This window comes from Scatophagus argus, chromosome 20 (genome assembly GCF_020382885.2).
Source record: "Scatophagus argus isolate fScaArg1 chromosome 20, fScaArg1.pri, whole genome shotgun sequence".
In the NCBI taxonomy this organism is placed as follows: Eukaryota; Metazoa; Chordata; class Actinopteri; family Scatophagidae; genus Scatophagus; species Scatophagus argus.
This window is the reverse complement of record NC_058512.1, coordinates 14760322-14779826: the sequence shown is the minus strand read 5'-3', so window position 1 is coordinate 14779826 and position 19505 is coordinate 14760322. Positions and strand designations below refer to the sequence as shown.

General features: G+C 41.5%; 1 protein-coding gene across 5 annotated transcripts in view; it reads right to left on the bottom strand.

Annotated features, from left to right (window-relative positions):
- rxraa (retinoid X receptor, alpha a) overlaps window positions 1-19505 on the bottom strand; it is a 182489-nt gene that overhangs the window by 37217 nt on the left and 125767 nt on the right. For all 5 annotated transcript variants that reach the window (XM_046375620.1, XM_046375621.1, XM_046375622.1 and 2 more), the window contains one exon: window positions 1012-1250. In XM_046375620.1, the coding sequence (XP_046231576.1) occupies window positions 1012-1250 (239 nt within the window). The remainder of the gene's footprint in view (window positions 1-1011; window positions 1251-19505) is intronic.

Genomic DNA, 19505 nt, shown 5'->3' with positions numbered 1-19505 from the left:
AGAGCCCATTCCAAATAGCGTCACATTGCCGATGCACTTTAACACAACTCAAAAAAGGGCAGCTGCTGCATTTTGGGGAGGAAACAATTTCAATTTTAGATATGGTTCCAGACAGAAACTGGGCCACTGCAGGCTTTCATGTCTTCATTTTGTGTGTGTGTGTGTGTGTTTCACTTTTTTTTCCAATACCGATAAAACTGAGGCTTATTGATGGAACAAAAGCAACAGAGACAGAGGAAAAGAGAAGAAATGGAGATGACACGAGAGAGACAAGGAATAAAATTAAAAAACAAGGAAGCAAAAAAGGAGGAAAGAGGACATTCAGAAGAGAGGAAAGCAAGATATGGTGGGAGAGAGTGACTAGTATGCCTTTGATACAGAAGACAGAGTGACAGAGCTGAAGTACTGTGGAATCCCAGTTGAATAGGCCTTGATTAACTGTGGCATGGGGTCAAAGCAGGGCCTTTGTCTACTAGGGTCTGGCTTAGGAGCATTATATATATGTGTGTGTGTGTGTGTGTGGGTGGGTGAGTGTAAGTGACTGTAATTTGCGCTCATGAAACATGGGAATACGATCTGAAAGGCATGATATGAGACAGTTTGTCTGGTTAGCTGATAGGGCAGCTGTATTTCTGTGTGGATTTGGGACCGGATGCAGAGTACATGGTTTCCGAATGTGACAAATCAGTGGCTATAAGAGCTAACACACTACAATCTTGAAGATTTTCCCCAATTCTCTTGGTTATTTAAAAGAATAGTTCAATGTTTTGGGATATGTGTTTATTCACTTTATGGCCAAGAGTTAAATGAGACAATAAATAACATCTTATGAAGCAAGGAAAACGCATATTAGTCATCAGACTGTAGCTATTTTCGAGAAATAAATATTGCTCATAATAATCCTGCAAGAATCTAGAACCTTGAAGACCCAATGCCTGAACATGCAGCAATGCTATATGTAAATGCTATAAGTAAGCATTTGCAGACTTGTGAGTCTGTCACGGGCCTCACCTGGGGGCTGACACTGGCGCCGTATCCCATGCCGGGAGAGTTCATGGAGTGGGGGCCCATGGGCGAGCTGATTACAGAGAAAGGCGAGGCCAGGCCGTTCATGGGCGAACTCAGTGTGCTGATAGGAGAGTGAAGCGAGCCCGAGGGTCCCATGGATGTTGGGCTGAGCAGAGATGGGTGCATTCCCCGGTGGGATGTGGGTGAGCCCAGGGGAGAGGAGGTCACCTGGCCCGAAGAGTCTGGTTGAACAAAACACAAAAACAGGGAAATTTGAATGCAGTTTTATTTTACTTTCATTTATTATTTTTAAGAAAAAAAAACCATACACTTGGACACCTGATGCAAATTAAGACTTTGCACTTATAACATAAATCTTTTAAAAACCATGTTTTTCACATACATTTGTTTTTCAAAGGACATTCTGACACTTGGGCTTATTCAAGTTTTTCCCTGACCAAAGTTGGAGGCAGTAAGAGCCAGCACATCTGGTGAAGTGTGAAAACAGTTGTTGAATCTGAGCGCAGTCCAGGAAAAATGAACAATTCAGCAAAAACATTTGAGACAATTAATCTGGAACTAGGATAAAAAAAAACAAACAAAAAAAACAACCAAACTTGATGAAAACAAAGTTGATGAAGGCCACCTATAATGTCCACACAGTACTTCTCTTACTCTCTTGTGCACTCATTCTGCCCCTCAATGAAGAGGTTCTTCACAATTGCTTCCTGAAGGGATCTGTGAGGGCAGGATGTATATCTATAATGTATGTGGTTGAAGAGTACAGGGCCCAGGAGGACTGAATATACAACCTTGTACCAGAGTTGAAGGGAAATCTGCAGCAAGATTGAATTCGGAGGGGGTGTAAAGGATAAGGTCATGTGTACTGTACACAGAAGAGTTCATATGCTCTTCTGTCTTTCTTCTCCTTCATAGATTTAGTCTCGCTCTTTACCTTGACTGAGCAGGCCATCTTCCTGTCAGCTGTCAACACAGAAGATATGGGACAGGCAGGAGTGCGAGCAGAGGAGGAGGGTACTGCGGTATGTCACCGATAACTCCCTCCCTTCTCTCTCCTCTTCTGCCACACAAGTCAAGGAAGTGAGGTCCTTCCTCTTTTTCTAATTTGTGAATTTAGGACGCATGTCAACTTATTTTGACTCTTAAACAAAGCAAATTACATTTCTGTGTTTTGAGCATGACTTTTTTTTCATTACGTTTGCTTGCTAAAGATGCAACAAAAATGAATCTATTTTAAAATTAAGTTAAGCATTTGATGGTTTTAGCTTTTCAAACTCGCTGCTTTTCCAAAACAAGAACAAAATATGTCATTTTGGATTCTAAGATTAACTGAAAAAAATAATCTGCAGATTAATCAATAAAATAAATCCGCTTTAGTTGCAGCTCTAAATTTATCATCATACACAAGTCCCCACAGCCGACCTGTGTAGGATGATATATGCTATAACATTCTCATGCAACAGTGAAATTACAGATATTATGTATCAACGTGAAGTAGCTATTTCCATTTCCCATTCCCATTTTTTTATTTTTTAACTGTTTCCCAATTCAATTTAAAGAAATGTTTAGTTAACTTCATAAAATTATACTTACACTATGCTAATAATACTGTATCCACATCGCCCACCGCTACAGTTGACATGAGGCAGCTTAGGTTCATCTCCTATGAGTCCTTTGTCCTAACATACCCTCTTATATTTTGACATTAAAACTTTGCTCTCTCTGCAGTGGGGACATAGACTAGTTATGTAATGATTAGGCCTTTCTAACACAGTCCCCTCCTGTTTCATAAGTGACCAGGTTTCCCTGTTTCCGCACAGTGGAATAAAATTGATGGATGGCTCAATTAGCTGACAGCTGAGAGTAACGAGTCCAGTTCACAGCAAATTTCCTGGAGAGCTTTGTCTCTGTTCCTGCTGACTTTACAGGATTTCACGTGCGTGTGTTCATCTTTGTGGTGTCTTTCTGCTGTAAAATGTCTTGTGAATGCATGAAAAAAAGAGGGGGATATCTCTGCATCTTCATCCCCTGCATCAGCAATCCTCAGGACGGCAACCTAGCTGGCAGCACAGCCAAGCCAAACACTTCCTGCACATCCTGCTTGCCTCACGAGCACTTCCTGCAAGCACACACGCATACACACACACGGGACCTGTCCTTTTGAAAACAAACACACATCCTTCTTAATAAAGGGCTAACAACAGCTCTGCATCAAGCTGTATTAGTTCAGTGTTTAATCCTCTGACTGATACCCCCTGAGCTTCTATCCCTCTGATTACATTTTTTTCCCTAAAATGCGCCCACACACATAATTCCTGAAAAACAAAATAAATAAATAAAAAGCTCTCCCTGAGCCAACAATTCCCATAACCCTTTGCCAATTGGGTTCTAATTCAGGCAGATAAGGTGAGCCGTGGTGTTAGGGTTGCCAATCTGCTACTGTAGGTCTCAGCGGGGGGAGCTCAGCTGACAGAGTCCCAACAAGGCCCAACCTCAAGGGGGATGACAGAGACAGACCGGGAGGTAGATCAGAGTGTTTATGTCTCTACTCTACTCTTGTTCATCGGTTTGATTTTGCCCTTTTCTTGAACAAAATACGTAGCACACATTATACGTGAATATACAGATGTCAGCAAAAGGTGCTTGTGTGCGTATTTGCATGCATGTGCGTGTATGTTTGTTCTTGCTGGAGTTGGGTTGCCAGTGTAGGATTACAGCAGGATGAAAACGACTCTGTCCTAATCCTCCCCAGAGAGGAGAGGAGAGGAGTGTAATGGAGTAAAATATGTAAAAGGATATAAGAGGAAAAGAAACAATAAAAGAAGAGAAAATAGGAGAGTGAAGAAGGAACTGAAAAGAGGAATAAGGACAGGAAACATTAAAGAAGGACAAAAGGGGAGAGGAGGAGACAATGAGAGAATAGGAAACAAGAAGATAATCCAAAACCCAACCCAAAAGAAGTACTAGGAAAGTAAGAGTAAATGAAAGGAGAGGAAGGAAAGGGGGAGACAAGGACAGAAGAGGAAAATAAGGTGAGAGGAGAGGAGAGGAGAGGAGGAGACAGGAATAGAAATGAAAACACTGGACAAAACTGGAAAGTTAAGGAAAAGGACACCCTGTGTTTCTTCATATATCCCTTTTATGTCAACTGGAAAATGAAACATGTTTCACCAGGAGTCTTGAGAAAACATGCTGAGCTCCAGCAGCAGTTCGCACTATTTACAAAAAGCATAAGATAAACATGCTTGCAAGATTACTGCAGATAACAGTGTGTATAAAGCACGAGTAAGTGAGGGCAGGCCAGGGGAGTAGAGAACAAATTACTGAAACGTTCAAGAAATGAGTTGCAGAGGTTCCCTACGTGCCAATACGCAAACAGACAAACAAACTCCTGTTTAGATAGGGGATGGAAAGTGCTTCTGAGCCTTGTCATTTGCAGCCTCTGTCTGTCAATTGGCCCGGATTGCTGGGAACACAAAAGCACAACTGACAGCTACAAATAAGCAAATTAGGACCCATCGTACCGGCAGGCGCAGACAAAGTTCCCCACTTATCACTTCTGTACTCCATGCAAGCATCTCAACAATGCTTTCCTCCCTCGCTTTTGCCTTTCTCGCTCTTATATTCTGCTGTTGGGTGTGATTGCACAGAGGAAATGTGTTCTGGCTAGTGCTGGCTTTTAGGTTGATTGAGATGAGGTTGAATGATGAGATGAAAAGGGACAGTTCTCAACAGAAAAATATCTTGTAACGCTTGAAACAACTTGTGTTTACATTTCTTTGACAGATGTTCGCTTGACGTTGTGATTAATGACCACCTTTTCTGGAAAAACATGCCATTTGTTCGGTCCCAAAAAGTAACTCAGGTTTATTCGGTATGAAAGTGAAGGGGATTTTAGAGGTGTCATGATTGAAATGGAAAGATGGATGAGGGTGCAAGCTTGGTCAGGCGGCACTGTCTATGGCTTGCTGAAAATGGTTTAACAAAAAAAATAAATAAAATAAAATAAAATAAGAGGCAAAAATCCACTTCCACTAGTTTGGTTTAAATCCACACCACTGCGAAAAAAAAAAAAAATCTGTGTGGGTGGTCGAGCACACAAAGACCTGTTTTATATCACTCATGAACATGACCATTCCTCAACTTTAATCAAAAGGTTTTATTTCCAAAAACAGTTGTGCGAGTCATTTTGAGAGGCACTGACAAACAATCCATTTCAAAACGTAGGTCTTGTTAAATGAAAAGGTAGTGGAGTAGAAAAGGAGGACGTTCTGTGGTCTCTATAGTTACACAGATGACAGATACTCTAACTGTGGTCAGGGGGAGTTTATCCAGAAAGATAAGAGTCAGACGGTGCACTACTTGTCAGTGAAAAACACATTCTGGTGAAGGTGACAGACTGGAGGTTGAGAGGCACTCTGTAACAAAAACCTGCCCGACTACCTGAACCTATACTGCTTAACTCTTTATGGCATCATTTGAAAATTGATTTCTGCTGACTGAAGATTGTTGTAGAGCTATAACACTGAAACCAAGATGGTTTCTAGTTCCTCCCATAGCAGTGATTTCTAACTTGGGGTGGAGGCTAATTACAAGACAGGCAACGATAGATGCAACAGAGAAGAAGATACAGACTTCTATGTGACAAAATGTTAAGAAAACCTTTTATTCCTTAGCTTAAAACTAACTAAGTTTTCCCTTTTTTATAACATTACAAGCATAATCTAGTTTTCAATGTAGTTTTTGTTTGTTTTTAAAACGCAACTTTTCTTGAATTATATTGGATCAACTTACCATGTCCAGGACTGAAATGTAACTATCTAGAAGGGAGAATCACTGTCCTCTTACGAACAGCTCACAGACACATGCAACCTGAAAAGAATAAGAACCGCTGACTGAATACAAGTAAGCTGCAGAGATAAGACCAGTGGTTGCGTACCCTGACGAGACCACGAGGTCATGTTGCCTCTGCCACCAGCAAGGGATGATGCATTATAGATGAAAAGTACACCCCCTACACCCCCGACAATCGTCTAAACCACCCAGAGTAGATGAAACCTCGAAGTCTGTCTGTTTCTTTCTTTCTTCTGTTTTACTCCTGTAGCATCATGTTTTTCTCTTCTTCAAGTCTTTCACCTGACTTCTGGATGCCAATCTGTTTCACCGTCCCATTCCCAGTCATCAGCACGTGCCTATGAACAGGCAGACAGATGCTCATTTCTCACTCAGCGGCTAACTCTCCTCTATTATTCATCTAGCAGTGCCACAGTGGAGATTTAGTGAAACATGAGGGCGTGGGATGCAGCAAAAACACGAAGGGAGAGCTCATAAATATTAGTAAATCACATATTTTATATACAATTGCTGTTTTGTTTTTAAATGTCGTCACTCACAATCAGAGGAACTGACTGGTCAATATGCTAAAATCATAATGCTTTGGATACAGAAGGATGCATACAGCAGTGCCAGTTTTAGGCTAATAACCATATAGCTTCTGCCCAATCCCACATTCTCCTGAGACTTGCACAAACACACAGATGTACAAACAAAATATACAGAGTGGCTCTACGCAGATCACTGGATGAACAATGGGTTTTCTATACCACCCAGCTGGCAACGGATGAGCTGAGGGATGGTGGCACTGGAGAGACAGAAGCCGGGAAAAAAAAAAAGATCATTTCATGAATTAAGTTTGAAGCAGTCAGGAGTCACTTGCTCCTACAGCACACCACAGCACATTAGCAAACTGCGGTTCCTCAGAGAGAGAAAACTGGATGAAGCTGCGGCCTGTCAACAATAACACACACACAGAGCCCGTGTTTTTGGTGTTTTTTTCTGTTTTTTTTTTTTTCCATCTTCTGTTGATTTGAGGCGACAAGCAGATTTTTTTTTTTATTATTATTCACAGGGACGTTTTAGGAGAGGCAGGTGAGTCATTTTTGAAGTGCACGGAGCGCCAGAGCACAGCCAGGATGAAACACTAGTCATTAGCATTTCTCCGGATGTATTCAGAGGATGGAGAGAGAAGAGGGAGGGAAAAGATTCAACAAAAAAACCCCAAGAGAATCAGTCGGTTGTGTAAAAAACACCCAAAGCCCAAAATAACACAGGAGTCTGTATAACAGCTTCATTTTCAGAGTTTTTGCTGCTGATGTCTATATCACCATGACGACAGCAGGCTGATATTTTACTCAGTCTTCCACTAGGCTCTATGGGTCTTATTCATTAGCCTTTCGTTTTATGCATCACAGTGTATACCTGTGATTTAAATACCAATGTCAATGTGTCTTGACTGCCGCATGTGTGTGTGTGTGTATTCATGTGTGTTCATTAATCAGGTGATGTCAGACTAGTGTTTTCCACTATATAAACAGACTAATCTCATGCCTTCAGTTAAAGTCCAAAGAGTAAATATCCCAGTCTGATGTGTTTACTCTGCAGACAGGAGAGAGGGAGAGGCAGTAGGAGAGTGTGTATGTGTGTGTGCGCGCATGTGTGTTTTGGGGGGCAGAACATTAAGTTATTTTTTTGTTTGCTTGTAAATAATGTAAAACAGAGAAAAGGGAAAAATCTTTGCATTATAAAATTCATGTCATGTTTTGCAACAACTGATTTCTATTCATGTGCATCGTCACTGATTAATCTGGATTGCACAGCTCTTTATATATAATCTCTTGCTATATGTTTCAAGTCTCAGGCATTCAGCTTTATATATCTTCCTTTCAGCTCTGCTTATTAACATCACACAGAGGGATTCTATCATGCAAATATGTACTGTCTTTGCCAATTGATCTTTAAACCTCACCTGTCGTTTTCAAAAGTCATTTTTGGTGTTTTGGATCACACTGATGATGGCTTCTAGCACATTCCCATGAATCTACTTCAATTCATAGGCACATCCCCTTTTGTTTTTTAACGGTTTAAAGTTTTTGTGTGGTTGTTGTGGGTTGAAGGGATGCACTTGATGATGGTTTTTTTTTTCATCTTATTTTGTCAGAATTTATGACTGCAAAATGGAAGTATACTTTTCAAAATGATTGTGCAAACCTGGAATTGATCAGAAAAAATGATGAAAACAAATTATTATTCTTGAGTAGCTGCAGAAAGTAGCATTTTCATTCATCACCTCTGAGACTTTAAACAAAGTAAAGGACACCACAGAATTTTCATTCTTAGTCATTTGTTCTCTGTGCTGCTGAACTACAGGAGAAAGCAATACACTTTGTTGACAAGGTTTTTCCACACACTTATTACTTTTAATCCTACAACCTCATTACACTAAATGGTGCTTGTGTGCAAGAACCACACATTGATGAGAGTATTTGCTCCAACAACGATTTCGGAAAAGACGAGATATGATCAGACAGAGCAGCTGCAACTGTAGCTGTGCCTTTGTGACAGCTCAGATCAAGAGTATCTAAGCCCTTTTTTCACCGTCTGTCAAGGCCCGTATCTGCTGCCATGAACAAACTAACTAAAAAAAGAGAATGTAAGAGCAAAAGAGAAGATAGTGAGATAAGAGGCAGAAAAACCCAAAACAGGCCACCCATAATTTCACAGTAGGTGGGCTACTAACAACCATCATTTGATACAGTGTTGATATAACCTGATTCTTTTTGCCTGCTGAAACAACTGCCCTCATTAAAAACTTAATTCTTTCCCTCCCGCCTCCCTTTTAGCCTTTTCTGTCTTTTGTAGGCTCACTTTATTTTCCTTCTATTTCAATTCATTGCCTTGATAGCGTGTGGATGAAAGAGCCAGCTCCTGGGGCATGCTGGTGCCCTTGGTGACTCTTAAGTGTCTGCAGAGGCCACAGAGCCACGGCTGACTGTGGCTAGGTGCCAGCTAAGCCACAGATTACTGGCGCTATTGCTAACTGTGCCCTGACTGCCAACACTTGATCTGCTGATATGGTCTAATTGTTCTCTTTAGCTCAGAGGTGATATACCATCGCTGCCAGCCAGCTTGCGAGCAGAGCTGCGCAAGGCTGTGCAACTGCTGCAGGAAACACTTCAGTTTAAAGTGTCTGATATAGTGCTTGTCATGTTCTAGTCAAACTTTCTGGCAGGGCAGATCTAAAGGAAACCAAAGACTTGTGAAAGGACTATATATAAAATAAAACAATGCTGTAAGGGATCAATTTATACATTTCTAGTTAATGTCATCAATTTTCTTCACTGTGATATCATAATTGCAGCCTGCAAAAAAGTCTGTTTTGGAAAACTAGTGCTATTGCCCTCCTCTATGCTTGAAATCTCTGACAGAAGTATTTAATCAGGTTTAGGGAAATCTATGAGGGCATGGAACATGCCAGCCATTCAGAGGGGAAGTACAAACTGCTTATTTCTGCGAATGTTGTGATACTTTTTTTTCCCTGCCATGTAAGATAAAACAGTTAACACAGGAATCATTTGGTGACCACATCTGCAAAAATATGAAAAACACTGTACAGTGTTTTACAGCCTTTTTATAATCTTTTTAGGGTCAAGAGCTCCTTCTAGCATGGATAATGCTACTATATATCATGGACAAGAGAGTTTTCATTATGGGAATATAGTTTTGTTTTTTTCTTATGGAAAGAATGGATGATTTTGATATGCAGCTTTGCAGCAGTTTTGCAAGAGTCAGTGTTAACATTGTTAACACAGTGTATGCACAAGGTATTTACAACAACACCAGTATTATTTAGCTGTGAACAGTTGGGCCAAACTTAATGGCCAAATTGCATGCTGTAGTGGCCTCCACTATACATATTTCCTAGTCTGTTTTATTTGCTCTATAAATATACATCTTTTCTTCAATGCATCTATTGTACAAAGAAAGTAAAAAGATTACTGGGATGAAGATGTATGAATGACAGCCAGCATGGTGAATGCATCATGCTGACTGTCCTTTGGCCAGCAGCTTACAACAGGAACAGCAACTAACAATAGCATATTGATCAAAGACATGGCATGGCGTGATAATTACAACTGCAGCCTGTGGAGCTGCTTTCAGGAAAGAGAGATTATATTTGTGACTGATACTCTACAGCTCTTTTTGAGAACTAGCCACCTTTATAGCCACATGGCAGCTTGGCAAGCAGCAAGAGAACACCAAGTTAATACACTCCAAGATGTCAAAGAATGACAGCCTCAAGTCCTCAGACTGATGATCACCTGAGAACTTCAACTTGGCTTGTCCCCTTATCTTTGTGGAACCCCTGCCATTTAGTAAAAGGGTTGGCGTTTTTCATGATAACACATTCAGCTAAATAAAATAAATGGATATCAGTGCTGTCAAGGCCTAGATCTGAGACTGCTCTGTGAATCCACGTAAACCGCAAGGCAGTCAGGAAGTCATGATTCATAGAGCTTCCTCTTTTGCTGCACCCAGAGAGGAAAAAAAACAACAAAAAAACAAAAACACACATCTTTATATAGTTTGCTCACTGCCAAAAACACTTGAAGGAACATGGTCAAGCATATACATATGCACAGAAACAGATAATAACCTGATTCAAAGTGCAAGGTTGAGTAAGTTATCTAAGTCTCTAAGTAATTAAACAACAGCAGCTATGAGGAATCTGATCATCACTTCTGATTAATTTCTCATTTTTAATAAGCCCTTATCCAGGCATCAGCTACAGCAACCGTTAAGTTTCAAGATCACCTTTATGTAAGGAAATTAAAAGGAAACATTTTCAAAGTGCCAAACACTAGTCAAAAACAGTGTGTATACTAATGGCATTAGACATGTAACAAAAAAGAAAAAAAAGTTTTCTGTCTTTCTGAAAACACAACTAACATGTCATGTCAATGTGTCCTGAAACTGGGCAACTTAACAGTGAGGACAAATTTTGGAGAAATTATTTCAAAAAGTTTCCAATTCGACAAGATTGTCAACGTACATTTACTCATAATGCAAATTTCAGGTGAGTGAATTCCAAGTTCAAAATTTTAAACTGGTCACTGATTACTCGTTATTTCAGATAAACATTGTAAGTCAGGCATCACAGGTAAGGAAATATGAAATATTATCATTTTGAATGTGACTTCTTGTTGTGGTATAGCTTTAAGGTCCTATTGCCCCGGAACAGTTTTTAGTTGTACTTAGAGGTCAGACCAGTCCCTGCCCCTGCTTGCCCACAGCCTAGAAAGAACATGGTTAGCCTGTTAGTGAAACCCACGGTAAAGCCTGGCCTTAAAACATGGAACAATCACACTTACAGGGAAAAGAGGAAGAGGGAAAATGGCCACTGATGTGGAGGAGTGGAAGAAAAACTGATTTACAAGGTGCATCTGCTCACTTTCTAAGTATGTTGGTATGACTCAGTAGTCATAAAGCCATCACTCTGTAGAGAATAATTATGCCAATTACTAAAGGAGGAAAAACAAACTGTACCTTCCCTCTGGTAACATCAGAATGAGGAATCTTCCATCTGACAACTTGTTTAGAGGCAGTGGGTGATGGACAGCTTCCATTTGTGTCAAAGAAACGCTGTAATACTTATAAAGTTAATGTATTTGAGGAGGGGGTTTGACCCTGTGAAACACCTGGACTGGGCCCTAGGCAGATGTGGGTAAGCACGGCTCCCCATCTCCACCCCTCGACCCTGGCTGGGTTTGGAGAAGTTGTGTCATGGCCCATAAAAATGGTTACTGTCGTCTTACACAAAGCTGAACATGTTTACATATGATTTAGGATAACAGATCATTTTGATTAGAGTCGGTTTAAAAAAAAAAAGAAAAAAAAACAAGCTGGTTCACATTTAGGCTTTGGGACACAGAAATAATATAAATTTCAGCAGAAAGTTAGAATTTATAGACTATATTGTAAGCCTTTGAGCCCCATCTTTCTTTCATTTTTTTTCCCTGTGATTATTATTCTTGTGTGATGTGCTGGTCTGTTTGTAATGAAATCAAAATAGAGAAGGTTCTGGCTCTTGGCCCTGAGCCCCCCCCAACAACCCCTCCTTCTCTTTCTCCCTTGGGGAACCAGCCTGGGATAAAGAGAAAGAGGAGGATGGGCAGAGAGAGAGATTGATCAATAGATGGACATACAAAAAGAGAGATAGAGAGAATCATAGATGGATAAGAGAGATTCAAATGCAGAGAAAGAGGAAGAGAAAGTGCGACAAAGTCTCAGAGAAAGCTCAAGGCCCCGGGGGGCCAGTCGGGGGGGATGAGATTGGTCCGGTGGGGGGGGAGTCGGCGGTGATGGGAAACTATGTGTGTACGTGCTGCAGGAAGAGGCCTTGCGAGCCGAGGGGGGGGGCGCACACGCCTTGTAGGAGGGAGGTTGTATGTCCTGAGAGTGCGTGTGTGTGTTCTGTGTGTGATTGTCACTGGAAGAGAGTACTTTGGATCAGCGCATCGACTTACAGCAAACAAATAACACAAAATCCTGTAGGGCGGAGGCGGAGGATTGGAGGAACGCCGTAGCCAAGGTAAATAAACAAAAATCAGGAAAATATAGTTGTATTGACTGATGAGGCCCGAACCCAACCTTCCACCCCAACTCTCATCCGCCCCTTCTCTTGCTCGACCGCGCATAGACTGTCTGTCCAGTACACACAAAATCAGTTCTCTGTTGGCCCATTATCATCAAAATAAGTCACATGGACAACTCAAACAACTTATGTCAACAGCATAACCTTATTCCACTGCATGCTTTGGTTCAAATACATATTTCATTCAGCTGGCAAGTTTCAAGCTCCTACTAACACACTGCAACCAAATCATAATGATGAAGTTTTGGTTGGTTATCGAAAAGCCATATGTTTCTTAAATTAAAAAAAAAAAAATTAAAAAAATAAACATTTCTCTATCAAGTGTCTACATCTTGAATCAAAAGTAAATGAACAAAAGCAAAGAATAAACTAAACTTTGTGTCTAAAACATTTCACCAAATACTGAAAAAATGCCATCACAAGTTCCCAGAGCATAAAGTGACATCTTTGGTCCGCTTGTTTGTCCAAACAATGGTCAAAAATATGAAAGACATTCACTCTACCATAACAGACAAAAGGTAAAATCATCACACTTGAAAAGCTGGACACAGATAATGGACACAATGGTCATTTTTATGTCTTGAATATATGCAAAGTTTCCATTATTTGCAATACAAATGACTTGTAGAAGGCAAATCTATGAGTGCATGGAAGCATAGAAGAAGCGTCAGTATATTCAAGCAAGACAAGACAGGGCAGAAAAAAATTAAAAAATAAAAATATAATAATAATAAGAAGAATATTAATATATCTCACTAGTTTCCAGGAAATTCTTGAAAAACACTGATTTGTGCTCAGTAAGATGAAGATTTTTGCAAAGCAGGTCTCTGCTACAGAGAGGAAACGATCACAACTGAGTCAAACTCTCTGAGCCTGCACAGATGATTTTCAGGATGGAGTCAGATCAAACAAGGACATGGTCTCTGGTGAATAACCAGCACGGGCCGTTCTTTAGGGGGTTGGAGGCACGTTTTGATAAAAAAAGAAAAACATAGCACAAAAGGTGGTCATCTGAAGCATTGTGAGCATTGGTGGGCCCTTAAGTGGAGTTGGCATCAATGTGGATGAGAGTCTATGGATGTATGTCTCTTTATATCACCCTGGTGCTTGTGCTCTCACGTTTAATTTTTCCCTATCCTCCCTCTCCTCTGTACCTGTTTCCTTCAATTTCTCTCCACATCTTTCTTTCTGCCTTCACTGCTCATTAGAGGGACTCCCCAGAGGTAGACGATAATCCCAGTTCGGAGCAGTGAGTCTTTCATGTCCTGGGAAGACACGCTGGTGAGAGTCCTGCCAGCTCCCTTTCCTCTCCACGGATACCTGCATCAGCTCACCAGCCTAGCTGTCTCTCACCCCCCGTCCCCCATCTCCTTCCCCTGTCTTCTTCTTTCTGTGTTTGTGATATCACCTATGTTTATGTTTTCCTTCATTATGGAGCCCATCGGTTCTGCAGGGGATGCAATTCGTGTTGTTGTGTTTAGACAGCACAAACACAACACAACAACACAAACACCTGAGAGTCAATCCATCTCCAGATCTTAGAGCTAAACAACAGCATGAACTGCTGCTCCTGTCTTGTGGATGCTCTGCATGCATGTAAAGTAGAGCCCCGGGAGGAAAGTTGCTTCAGAGGAGTGTGCTGAGGATCACCACACATAATAGTTGCACTGCGGCCACAATCTTTTGACTCAAGAGTTCTAGTAAAGGACATTTTTAATTTTCAAGTTTGTGTAATGAAGCTTAGCAGCTTGCCTCTAAACCAAATTTCTAAACCAATTGTGAAATTTGACCTGAGCAACAGTCCGACTTCTAACCCTAACCAAATACAAAAGATTCGTACCCAGAACTGTTCATCTGGCTTTTATCACTGCTCAATCACACACTTTCCAACTGGAAAAATATGTCATCATTTATAAAACATTATCTTCCCATTTTCTTAGCAGCTTAATGACATTACACCTTCAGAAGCATATCTGAGAATGTCATGGACTTTTTTTTTTGCTGTCTTTGCGGAAAACACCAAATTAGCAAATAGAAGCAGACACTGCATAAACTCATATGATTGATAAACTGCATTATACTTGGATAAGTACAATAATTGCACATTTAAGTTTAACATATGCTATCCTGTCCACAAGTCTGATCTGCACATACAAACACAAGCAAAGCTTTCACACTTTTAAAAGGCAACAAAGTGAGTCATTTTTCCAGAGTCTCACCGCTGAACAATGATCCTCAGTCCTATCAAAGGCTGCTTTACTGCGAGATACTTTTTTTTCCAATGATGCAATGATGCAGTGCACATTTGCTGTGACATTTGTGTTGAGAAAAGTCTTTTTCTGGAAGGTCCATTCCCCAGCGATAAAATCCATATTTCTTTTTGCCAAAGCCTCTCATTGCCTGTATGCCCGTGAATTACATGTTGGGATTGGCTACATGACAGAGGCCAAATAAAGTGGCTGTTATGATTGGCATGGGCAGCCACGTTTGAGAGAAACAGGTGTTGTTCATTGGCTCACACCGATGTGCCCATAGCTGCAGAGGCTCGCGATTGGTGGAGGGAAGACGCCACCACTCTGGGAGGACACTGCTGATGCCGGGCATGTTTGTGGGCACGGGGATGGCCGAGGGGGAGGGAGCGGAGGTTGAAGGGGGGAGAGGGCACTGCGGAGAACAGGCCACCTGGATTACGGGCCTCAAAGGCTGGCCTGACAGAGGCAATCTGAACAACAGTGAACAGAAGACAGCCAGTCTGCTGACTTCCCCTCTCTTGCATTTTCACTGGCAGCCTTCCAACACACACACGCCGTCCAGCAAAACTTTCAAAAGGAGCTTCAGCTCGGGTTTTTCCACAAAGTTAAGGCTTTTTTTTTTTTTTACTCCTTCCAGTGAAAAGAGAAAGCAGATCAAAAGAGAAAACACCAAGAATAGTTGAGAATCATGATTAAGTGTAAGAGGATAAATGGTGTGATCAAAAGGTAAACACTGGGATGCACTCAAAAAATAAACTCTAATCTTGAACAACTACAATGCTGTAGTTATAAAAAGATATTAGTAGTTAGTTACTCCTGAAACAACTGAAAAACAACAACAGATTTCAGTGCTGGACTTCAAGGAGAAAATACACCATTTAGAACCTTTTATTAATACATTCTTAAATCACGTTTCTGTGATTGAACAGCAGGTGGACGATGATCAGTCTCACCTAATAGTGCAGAAAACTTTCAAAATATATTTTTTTAATTAAAGGGGATGTCTCCTTTTCCCACATTAGAAGGCTCAAAATAAATAAAGAATAGAAACATGTTCTTTTAGGGCTTTTACAGCAATTGGGGTTACAAACCTAAATTTTATTGGGGAAAAAAACATACTTCACCTACATAATTTCTGTTTAAAAATGAGTCCTAAAAATCAGAGGTTTTACAAATCAGGATGACTTGGCAAGGAGCTCCTCACAGTACAAAAAACAAGCAAGCAAAAACTCATGGGACAATACAGAGTTTGTTTGTAAAAGCACGTAAAGAAGAGCGGCAGTGTGAAAGAGTTCAGAATGTGTTCATGCTGTTCATGGACCACGTGGGCTGTCACACATTAATCAGCCACTAGCTTCTGTCATCCCCTGCCTCCCGACTGAGCCTTTTACATTACAGAGTGAGGTCGACCTGAGCTGACCCAGACAGTCGGCCTCAGTCAAGTCTAGGCAAGGGCTTTAAACATGGAGCAACGGGACTTATTTCGTCACATTTTTCTTCTTTTCTCTTCTACTCTTCACCCACTTTTCTGACATGTCTGTTCTTCTGTGGTTTGACACAACTTATTTTTGCTGCCCTTGTGACCCTGCATCCTCCTCTATGAGGTCAGCCTGCCATGACTAACAGGGTAAAGAGGGTGTGGGATTCCTCTTCTTTTCCGTATTGCCTTCAAGGGTACTGCGTGGGGGCGACAGGAACAAGAGAAAACATCCAAACATCAACAGAGGAGAAAGGCTCAGCCAAGTCAGCAAACTAGTGGGAGGAGGCCACTGACAGATAACTCTCACACAAAAACACAGCTCCTCATTACCACACACATGCTGAAGTGTTTTATTTGGACTCGACCCCATGTGATAGTTCTGAGGCTCTGATTCCTGGCTGCCTATCTTCAGCTGAGAGAAATTCCATCTTCACACCCAGGGAGTGTTGGAGCAGGACAGTGAGGAGGACAGGGCTCCCGCGGTCACAAGTTGCCTCTGGAGATAAGTCATGGATCTTTCACAAACACAAACTGATATCCTACCCACAGAGACGTGATTAACATGCCAATTAGACCAGGAAGCAGCAGGCCTCCAGCCCCCCACCCCCCCTTTTAAGCCATAAATAGAGCACAAATGCAAATACATCATACAAATATGCCATGCATGAAAGCACATTGCACACAGGCATGAATGCATAAACATACAGATACCATGAAATGATCAATGGAGTCTTCATTCCATTACCCACTCCCACCCACCCACACGCAATATACATGTTTAGATTAAAATAATAAACATGATTTGCCTCTTATGCTATAAAGTGCTGAATTAGGCGACTGACAGGAACACAATAGAAAATAACAGAAAATAGCAACTTCCCACATCAAAGGTGCTAAAACCAGTGAAAGCTTGGCATTTTTGACATACTAAGTGACTTAAACAATTACCTGATTATAAAAATCAAGTATTGACCAATCAACTGTTTCAGCATAATTACGACTGCAGTTCAGATGACAAAATGAGACCTCGGGCACTGACAAATGGCAACAGGCATTTGTTCATTTTACACATCAATCAATTAAATATAAAATATTCAGCAGACTCGCAGATTATGAAAGTGGTACAGAGTCACTTGCAGCCGCATCATATGAGGGACAGACACTCCGATGAACCAATCTGAGCTCTGAAAGCAGCACTGTGCCATTCAGCCTGACGCTGACTGATAGCTGGCTGTGGATCCTGAGGGGCACTGGGAGTTTAATCACCCATAACCGCAATTACAGACGTACACGTCAGACTCATAAAGCACTGAAACAAGATGAGCGCCTCCCTCCTCTCCTCCCCTTGGCGCACATCAACCAAATTCCACTAAAGCTCAAGGAGGAGCGAGGGAGCTGAAAGCATAAGCTCAGAGAGAGAGGGAGAGATCCCTACCTACTGCACTGCATTAGAGGGAGAATTGTGGAGCATTAATTAGTGCTTTTAATACACTTATGAGCCATAAAACAAGTCATTATGTGTAGTAGAGTTGCCTTGTTGTCAAAGTGGAGCATTTCCGCTGAAAATAACTGAAGATTTCTCGAAGCCTTGAAACACACGATTCAAAGAACTGCATCAGTGATTGCACAAAAACATTAACATATCAAATGTGCAAACCCACGTATACACACTCATACCTCAAGTGTGCACGTAGATGTGAATACGAGCACACACTCTTAATGATCACATAAAAGCTCATAGTACACCGTAAGACAGGCCTTAGGATGGATTAAGATGCAAGCCTTTATCAGTGGGTTCCCACAATCCCCTGTAGAATATCTTGGCTCTCTCTCCTTTTTTTTCCTGCTCCACTCCCTCTTTCCATTTCCCCCATACCTCAGGGATAGTGCTGGGAGAAAAAAAAGAGAAGAGGAAGAGAATGATGGAGCATGGTAGAAAAGGAAGAAAATATAGTTGAACAAGCAAGCTAATGGACAGGCCATGGGCGGGAGGTCAGCCCCTTTCACAATTCTGTCATTTGACAGCAAAGCAGCAAACAAGATCCAAAGTCATCTTTGTGCTCATATAAGTCAAGCACAATACTGCATTATAACGTGTGAGATTAGTGCTTGGAAGTTAATGGTAAAAGTTGCCAGGGGTCTCCAGGTCAAGTGACTCATGAAATTAATCATTTGCAGAGGGTGGACAGAACATTGCAGGAGGCATCACATGACAGAAGATATTAAGCATTTTTCTACACTGGCCATGCAGTGAGCAGCATGTTAGCAGGAGCTGCAACTATCCATCAATTTATACAATGAATCTGTTCACAGATTACACTCTTGAGTGGAGGGGGGAAAAAATAGGACTTCAAGTACTATTTACAGTTAGAAACACCAGCTAACAAATATTTTCACTGGTTATTGAAATTGCCAGAGCCCAGAGTGATAAAGGTGAATGACTAAAAGCAGATAAAAACAGCAAATCCTCAGTCTTCCTAGACCTGCATTTCCAGTCTACTGCCTACAGAGGGCCAATTTACACCTTTCCACAGATGACGCTGAAGTACAGATTAGAGACAAGCTTCAGTGACAACCTTTGAACTCCAAAGTTGGCCGGGTGGGGAGGGGAGGAGTGGTGGGTCACAAGATCACCAGAGCAGTTGATTCATGAGACGGTGACTGCACAACGCAGCCTCTGTCTCCCCCACACAGCTCCTTCAATAAATAAGCCCTCCGCCAGGGGCAATGAAACTATATGAACGTGAACATCAGAGGAAAACATCCCTTTTCCCACTCATCATCCCCACTCACACAGACCTGAGCATTTTTCCCCGCTATCCTCAGCCAAACCTTCCCACATGATGGGCACCGATTGACTTTTCAGCTGCACAATGATGCGAGATAAAGAGGGTGGGCTGCCCCATGTGTGAAAGGTCAACGTCTCCTTTGGGCGCAGGCGAGTGCACACTGTGTAAACAAGACAGGCAGAAGGATCAATCACGTAGACTGTATTTATTGGCTTAGTTGGCCGAGGACTACATCCGCTGGAACATGATTCAGGACTAATCGCATGGAGAAAAAGAGGAAGAGATGCGAGGGGCGGGGGGGTAGACAGGGAGAAAAGTCAAGGAGTGAGAGGAAAGGGAAAAGGAGGATGGGCAGTGAGTTGCGACATAAAGTATGGTTGGATCCACCTCTTTTCATGCACAATTTCAGCTCAAGAAAAGTGGAAATGCCAGAAATTTGGTATAAAGCCACAATAAAAAGCCAG